Source organism: Spinacia oleracea, chromosome 6, assembly GCF_020520425.1.
Source record: "Spinacia oleracea cultivar Varoflay chromosome 6, BTI_SOV_V1, whole genome shotgun sequence".
In the NCBI taxonomy this organism is placed as follows: domain Eukaryota; kingdom Viridiplantae; phylum Streptophyta; class Magnoliopsida; order Caryophyllales; family Amaranthaceae; genus Spinacia; species Spinacia oleracea.
The window spans coordinates 68,673,180-68,681,686 of record NC_079492.1 but is presented as its reverse complement, the minus strand read 5'-3'; the positions used below and the strand labels follow the sequence as shown (position 1 = coordinate 68,681,686).

Genomic DNA, 8,507 nt, shown 5'->3' with positions numbered 1-8,507 from the left:
ACATCTTCAACAACGTTTTCAGCAGCTACATCGTCCTCCGGGTCAGATTCTTTGTTGAAGTCATCCCCTTCATCATCAGAAAACCTGAGGAAATCATCCTCCTTTTGATATAAATCCATGTCCCTTTTTTGAAGCCAAGTTATTTAAATGAATTGAGGCTTGTTTTTTGCCATGTTACTGTTTTTTTGTCAACTTAAGAACTCAAATTTAGCTTATATACCTTGTTTTTATATTGTGTGGGGAAACCCCCTTTTTGGTTTTGTAGGGAACTTTCCTAAAAGGGTTGGAGGGAAAAAAAACTGATGAAAAAAAAGGGCAGTTGTTTTTTGGGTGGATGATCTGTGTGTAATTGAGCATTGAATGCTCATTGGTCCATTTATTTTGTTGAGGATCCCCATCTCACCAATTGTGTCCCCATTAAACTGATTTTCTGATTTTTCCATTACTTTAATAAAACATCTTTCATCTCCCTTATTTATTTATTTTTCTCTCTCTTTACTTTATTCCTAAAAGAAAATCTCTTATACCCAATCATTACTCTTACACCCAATCATTACAAGATTCTATTTTTCTTAATTCCCTTCCAGATTCCAAATAGGAAGATAAAAAGGGAACGGATGGAGTAGTTGGGATTATTTTGAGCAAAACGACCATATCTGGGATTGTTGACGTCAAGTTTTTCATAAATAACATACAATTTTTTTGTCCACGTAAACTCTAATCCTTAGGGACTAGTAAAACCGTGTAGGACTACTAATAAATCATTAAAAAATACGACTTATTTTAACAGGACAAAGACGAACGTACTGATGTTGACTTTAAACATCACCCAAAGCGACTCAAATCAACATAAAAAAAACAAAAAAAAAACATTAAACATGATTTGAAGGTGTGGATGTATCAAGTTAGAAGTCATACAGATAATCTTTAAAGAGAGCCATGTGAGGCGTGAAAAGCTTGATGAAAACTGAAAAGCTACCATCCCCATTTGAGCTTGAAGTGATGTATGATTTCCCCTCAGATTGGATTCTACTAGCAGTCGTTAATTCTGGGCCGCCCCACCCAAAATCCGCCTCATAACAGGGTAGTCTGGCCCATGAATTTATCGAAAGGTTCGGACAAGTAAAACTGTTACGGCCACGGATAGTGGCCGCGAGAACCGCTAGATCCAGGTGTGATTCCACATAATCAATATTGGATCGTACGTATTCAATATCATCGTAACGTTTTATCGCCTCGTGAATTTTATTGGCAACATACCATAGTGGTTTTCGTATCACATTTTCTGCCTTCTCAACGCATATGGAAAAGAACATGACATTCCCACAATACCCTTGCGGCAATGCCGGATCCTTCAATCTGGATCGTCCATTTGTTGGTATTATTAGTTTCACGTCTTGATCATCGGCTAATCCACGCGCCTTGCATGCGGTACGCCACACGTGCCCAGATAACACTTCAAATGTACTCGGCTTATAACTTAGCACTCCCTCAGACGTTGCTTCTAGTTTCAAGGCATCAATTTGCTCTTTACTTATTTTTAAGACGCACTCTATTTCCTTCACCACATCACCTGAAAAATAAGTAAATATTTTAACAAGTTTTTCATGTGTAATTAATACTCGCACCGCTTTTCTTTTCGGGTCGTCCCTTAATACTTGCACCGCTTCTATAAATAGAAATCTTTAACAATATTATATTATTTCTCACACTTACCTACTACCCCACCTACACCCCTACTCCCTATAAAAAATCATTTAAAAATCATCATCCCCCACTAACTACTTCCCACCCTTACACATTTCCCACTAACTATATTAAAAAAAAAATATCCCACTATCAACTAACACCCATTAAATTAATAAGTCAATTCAAATATCTTAAACTCCGCACCGGTCAAACCGGTGCGAGTATTAAGGGACGGAGGGAGTATTCAATGATTTTTACTCCCTCTGTATTTATTTAAGTAATACACTTGTCTTTTCCGGTCGTATTTATTTAAGATATACACTTGTCATTTTTAGTAACTTATTAACCCCACCATCTAATTAAATAATATATTTACACCCCACCTTCACACCCACTCCCTAAAATGATATGGTCCCCACTTGTTTTTCTTATTAAAATATCTACTCAACCCCATTTGTTTTATTATTTTATTTAATTTAATTCTTTTTCTTAATATGCGTGCCCGGCCAAGTGTATCTCTTAAATAAATAAATACGGAGGGAGTATTTGAGAGGGCGTAATATATTAATTAAAAATGCATTGAAACAGAATAAAATAAAAATATGTATTCCATTTTTCATGTACTATATTTATTAAAAATGCATTGAAACAGAATAAAATAAAAACATGTACTATATTCCATTTTTCATGTATTATATTAATTAAAAATGCATTGAAAACACAACAAAACAAAAACATGTACTCCCTGTGTTCTTGAATGTTAGTCCACTTTGAAATCTAAGATAATCCAACATAAATACACTTGTCACATGAGTCTTAATAAAATGTAACCCATGTGGGTATGAGAGAGGACAATGATAGAGTGACCCTAAGGGTTGGTAACCCTTTCAATATTGAATTTTGATTGGTTACAAATACATTGAAACTTTACATACAACACTTTCTCTCTCCAATTAATTATGCTTATATATTATTTTATGTTATATGTATCTTAGGGGTTGCTAACCCTTAGGGTCAACCAAACATTTTCCCTTTTGTCATGCACTCCACTCCATTTTTTAAGTTCTCATTTATTGTAGATTCTTGTTTTCAGTGGTGAATAAAAATAAGTGATGCAATAAATTAAAGGATAATAGTGGATAAAGTAGGAAAAAGATGCTGAAAATGTGTAATTATTATGGAAAGAAGGGTAAGGTAATAATAAATGATTTCAAAAACAAAATAAAGTAGAAGTGGATAAATAAATAAACACCCATTTTGATTTGTGGAAACATAAAATAAACTGAGGGAATACTGTACTTCATTTTTCTTAAAAATACCCGTATTTTTTGTCAAACATCAGTATAATTATGGGACGGATAGAGTATTCAGAAAATTTAGTACAGAGTATAATTGTCAACATGGGTAGGCCGTATTTGGGGGCAGGGCCGAAGAAGCTGTCGTTAGGGCCCATGGAGTAAAGCCCAAAATCATTTAACTGCCAGGCTGCCCAGGGCCTCATGGAGTAATGTCAAAGCTAATAACAATCCAGCTGTCTAAAACTCCAAATATAAACTGAAATCTTTGACCTTTCATTGGCTTCCACCCTGGTCCCTGGTACCCTCAACTAGGGACGGTTAGTACTCCGTCCGTATTAAAATAGGAGATATATTTATTATTTTGGCCGTATTTAAATAGGAGATAAACTTGTCATTTTTAGTAATTTTTCAACTCCACCATCTAATCTCTATTATATAAGTGAATAGGGGAGGTTCATTTCAGTAATCCCACTTTTAGTGTCCCCAATCAAAAAGACTAAATTACCCTCCACAATTCACAATTTAATTCAATTAAAATATACTTATTTAATGATTTAAAAATTGTAGCAACTTAGCGTTATGACTAGAAGTTTTCTCGCGCATATAATCAGCGTGATATACTGATATATGAGTATATATCAGCGTGATTTATGATATTCCATTAACACTGACTAAGAAAGAATATTTCTTTCTTTGATTAAAACAAGGAAATAAGGAAACCCAAGTAGTATATGAATATATCTCGAAAGTCAACAAAATCTTTAAAAAGTTTTAACAGTTCACATGCACAAATCCCTTGATTCTCCCTTATTCATAACTGATAAGAAAATAAAAATCATTTTCACCTCTTTATGCTTAGAATAACTCCCCTCATCTTAATTGTTATCATTTTTTTATTTCTATATGTTATCGACGCTTATTATTCGAGTATGCTGATCGAATTGATGGGAAACAAAATGTATGCAGATAAAAGAGAGGAAGAGGGAGTGGGAGAGAAATATGGCGGAGGTGCAACAAATGCATTTAAATCATCCAGGCTAAAGCCATCCTGATGCATCAAATTTCCTACTCTCGCATATATCTGTCTTTTTATATTCGCACGCATCGCGTGCATATAAGACTAGTTAAATAATACTTCAACCCCATTACCATATTAAACAATTAATTTCATAAACCCCCACACCACATCCCTCTAAAATTTAATGATCCTCAATTATTTTACTTGATTTTCATTATTTTATTTCATTCAACTATTTTTCCTTAATACCCGTGTTCGGCCAAGTGTATCTCCTATTTAAATACGGAGGGGTAATAGGATTTGGATCGATCTTGTTTACAAATCTAGATGTGTTTTCCATACCATCCATTTCAATTAAATTGTTACACTTTTCATTTACGTCCGTCCCAATTTAGTTGTCACATTTTCTTTTATAGCATTGACTCACTAATAGTTTATTACCTTTTTCTTTCAACTACCCAAAATTAGGACCCCACCTTCTCCCACATTCAATTAAAAAATTATTCCATTATATCTCACCTCACCTATTTTTCTATTAAATTATAACAGATAAGATTAAATAACATATTGCATAAAACTCCTTGAAAAGCTTAGTGCGACGATTAAATTGGGATGGAGAGAGTATACGGATCCAGATTTTGATCTGCAGTCTAAAATATTTGGATACAAATACGACGTATCCGCGTGTAGGATCGGAATCCACATGTAATTTTTTTTCCTTTAAAAAATGTTATATTTATGTTATGTTGTACAAAGAAAAAAAAAGTACTCCCTCCGTCTCTTTTCTTCTTTACGTTTGGTATTTTTCATGCGTTTTAACGATTAATTAATTTGCATCGAGTTTCCTCAATTTTTTTATTTAAACAAGATAAACTACGTTTATTTATAAACTACGAATCTGGATCTCAAAAACAAGATCTAAACCCATATCCTATTCGTCATAAGCGGTTTCGGATCCAGATCCGCTGAATCCTAAATTTGAAGATTCAGATCCTGTAGAACAAATCCATCTCTACCGTCAACTTGCTTTAATTACTTTTTTGTTTATATTACTCGGTTTGATTACTTACACCAAATATCCCCACACACACACACAACTAATAGTCTATTCCTTTTTATTTTTTATTGTAGAGAGGGCCATAAAAAACAAAATGATAAATAGTGTAGATGAGATTCGATCCTAGGCCTTTGGTAACCACCCTTTCAAATACTCTACTAGTTTTTTCTTTAAACATATTTTCACTAAATTTTTTGGTGTTATTTTGTTTTATAATGAAAGAAAAGCTAGACAGACTACCGAAAACATGTTTTCATATGAAGTATAAAAAAAAAAACCAGTACAAAGATATTGATAATTAAGAAGAAAGAAACTAGGCCAGAGTTCCGAGAATATATAGTAGTACTTGGTACCTGTGACGGGTTTGGGGATCAAGGGTGGAATAGATGGCTCATATTCCAAATGACGAAAGTTAACCTGAGGAGGATGACGTGGAGCAAGATACGTAGCACGATCATGAACAGGGTAAATAGCAACGTCGAGTCCCTTAGCAAGTCTTGCCCATTCGTTAACGAAATGGAAAAAAGAAGCTCCATCTGAAAAATGGTGATGATGTGCAAACCCAAGACAAACACCCCCGCATTCGAATCGAGTGAGTTGCACAAATAGTAAAGGCAACAAAGAAAGATCCTCCCTGGCGGAGGAGTAGTCACACTTGGGAAATAGATCCTTCCCAATTTCAGAATCCGGACTCATGTACTTTTCTCCAAAATCATCGTCAATTACGAGTGGCATTATCGTAGTTTCTGCCTCTATAAATACGACCCCTTTTCCATTGCAATCGATCTCACGTCTTCCACTTTCGTTGTTAACTTTTAGCCTGCCTGCCAAGGGGTAGAATGGCACGAGGATCTTACTTAGAGCCTCTTTAACAACATTAGAGTCGAAAAAGTCAGGAGCGTTACTAATATTAGGAAAAACGAACATAACATTCAAATGTGAATAAGGTGACCCTATCATGTCTAGCCTTGACAACCATATACTCTCCTTCGGCGTATCCTCGGCTGGGCACACTATCGTAGTTTCTTTCACTTTAATCATGCTCATCTTTTACCTGCTAATTTAACCCCATCAAATTAAATTTAACCAACAACAAATTTTCCAATTAAACAAAACCAAATCCCACCGAAACAAAACCAAATTTGGGGAGTAATAGATTAGAATGCATACCTCTTTTCACCAGCTAACTATTTTTTTCCAAGGTGATGTATTCCGATCGGTTTATCATACAACTATCAATACAGTGTGGTACAAGTACAACCACTTCGATCTAGTTGGTTTTTTTTTATAAGGTCCAAAATGTCAGTAGTACCAATGGCACATCTAGCCCAGGGCCCCAGGCTATGACTTTAAATCTTAAATGGACCTGGTTCACTAGTTCACACTAAATTAATTGTAGACCATGCTTAAAAAAACCCCAACAACTAAAATTTTATTTATTTTGTACCGTTTATTAGAATTATACTAGATAGATGCCCGTGCGATGCACAAATTATTCTTTCTTTTGTGTTCTATTTGTATTATTATATTTTTTTGTCGAATATTGTTTTTTTTTAAAAAAATCAATCATAAGGATATATATACGGCGGGTGGTTTAGAATTAGATGATTTTTGACATCAATTCTATCACTATTATTAATTATCTAGACTATATTTTTTTTTAAAAAATATTATCCTTGAACATGCACTATCTTTTTACCATAACAACAATTTATGAGAAACAACAATTACGAATGGAATACAGCAAATTAAACCATTCTCCATGAACATGTATTTTGGAAGAAACTGACATTGTGAGAGATGTGAAGAACGTGATTAACATTAACCTAATGCATTGGATTAAATAGGAAAACCAATATGACAGTTACTAAATAACTGCCCTTGGTATTATCCTATTTAAATTAATTAATTAATTAATACCGAAATGTTAATTAATAAATAACCGCAAAAATAATTAATGTTAAGCCTTTTGTAGGTGGGTACACTTCATGAGATTTTCATCCAACTTTATAATAGCTTTAATAGTACGTAGTGCTACATCCAAGAACAAAAAAATTATTGGTCATGACTTAGGTAGGTAATAGACTAAATTGTCTATTTCGAAAAGTGCATAATCCACAAATGTAAAATTCTTCAATGAGGACGATGTCAAACAATTCTTTAAATCTAAAGTTTTACGGAATGAAACCTTGTCTATTTCGAAAAATACATAATCCACACCATATAAAATTATTCAATGAGGACGATGTCAAACAATTCTTTAAGTCTAAAGTTTTACGAAATGAAACCTTAATTATATGGAGAATATACCTGCAATGGCTGCAAATCATTTATTAATTAAGAACCAAAAACAAACAATTAGGGCTACTTTTTTGTGTACTTGTTAAAAAAAATCATGAAACCATACCTGGATCGTTCTTAAAATATATTTTGTATACGTTAATACCCTACACGAAACACGGAAATATTAATACAATTTATTACTCGGTGTTATGCATTAACGTATCAAGCAAAACTAAACAACAACATACCCATAAGAACAAATAAACCAAAAAAAAAAACCTACACGAAACACGGAAATATTACTTTTTTATGATTATTATAAAGATGGATTGATGAACCAGGGGAACTGAAAAATTCCTATTATTATTATTATTATTATTATTTCCTATTATTATTATTATTATGATTATTATTATTAGTATTATTATTTGTGATGCATAAGATTTTTTCATGAATGGATTATTATTAGATTGTGGACCAGATCCACGTAAGAATAAACCAAACCATGGCCACCCATGATCATAAGAAGTTACACCCTCCGAATGTTTTTAGGGGTTACAATTACTACTTACGGCCGTATTTGATTAGGAGTTACATGTTCATTTTTTGGACTTTTACACTCACTTTTAAAATTCTTTATTATTCCTACTTCTACTACAATCACAAACAATTGGTTTAAAGACCACTTGCTTCTTCTTTTTTCTATTTCTTTATCCTCAACTAACCAACTTGCTTCATTGTTACTCTCTCTGTATTTTAAAAAGAGATACACTTTCCTTAAACGACCGTATTTTAAAAAGAGATATACTTTTCTTTTTTGACAAGTTTTGGTCTCCACTTCCCATTACATTAATATTTCTTTCTTGTGGTCTCTACACTTACTCACACCATCCTTTTACTATAATAAATAATCCACCCACTATCCCACTTTCATCTTATTCTAATAAATTCAACTCACTCTCCTAAAACTATGTGCCGGTTAAAGTGTATCTCTTTTTAAAATACGTAGGGAGTATATAACATTCATCTAATTTTTCTTAACACTTGTGTCGGTCAACATGTAACACCTAAAAATATCGGAAGGTGTATATCACCACCTTCGTATCTTTGTTAGGAGTTCATAAGTATACATTTCTGACTGTATAACACTCAATATCAAGGT

General features: G+C 33.3%; 1 protein-coding gene across 2 annotated transcripts; it reads right to left on the bottom strand.

The window, feature by feature from the left end:
* Nucleotides 1-657: 657 nt before the first annotated feature.
* LOC110794219 (anthranilate N-benzoyltransferase protein 2) lies at nucleotides 658-6,384 on the bottom strand. Of its 2 annotated transcripts, none has more exons than XM_021999168.2 (3): nucleotides 6,233-6,384; nucleotides 5,416-6,116; nucleotides 658-1,573 (listed from the first exon to the last, which is right to left on the bottom strand). In XM_021999168.2, exons 2-3 carry the CDS (start codon nucleotides 6,107-6,109, stop codon nucleotides 906-908), a joined length of 1,362 nt encoding a protein of 453 aa, XP_021854860.1. In that variant the 5' UTR covers nucleotides 6,110-6,116; nucleotides 6,233-6,384; the 3' UTR covers nucleotides 658-905. The 2 variants fall into 2 exon arrangements, with proteins under 2 accessions (XP_021854860.1, XP_021854862.1); XM_021999170.2 differs by having other exon boundaries at nucleotides 5,416-6,119; nucleotides 6,233-6,382.
* Between the last annotated feature and the right edge of the window lie 2,123 nt (nucleotides 6,385-8,507).

Coding starts and splice junctions, on each gene's coding strand:
- LOC110794219 (XM_021999168.2), bottom strand. CDS start 6,109: ATGAGCATGATTAAAGTGAAAGAAACTACGATAGTGTGCCCAGCCGAG. Junction 1,574..5,415: donor GATCCCCAAACCCGTCACAG/GTACCAAGTACT, acceptor CTTATTTTTCAG/GTGATGTGGTGAAGGAAATA.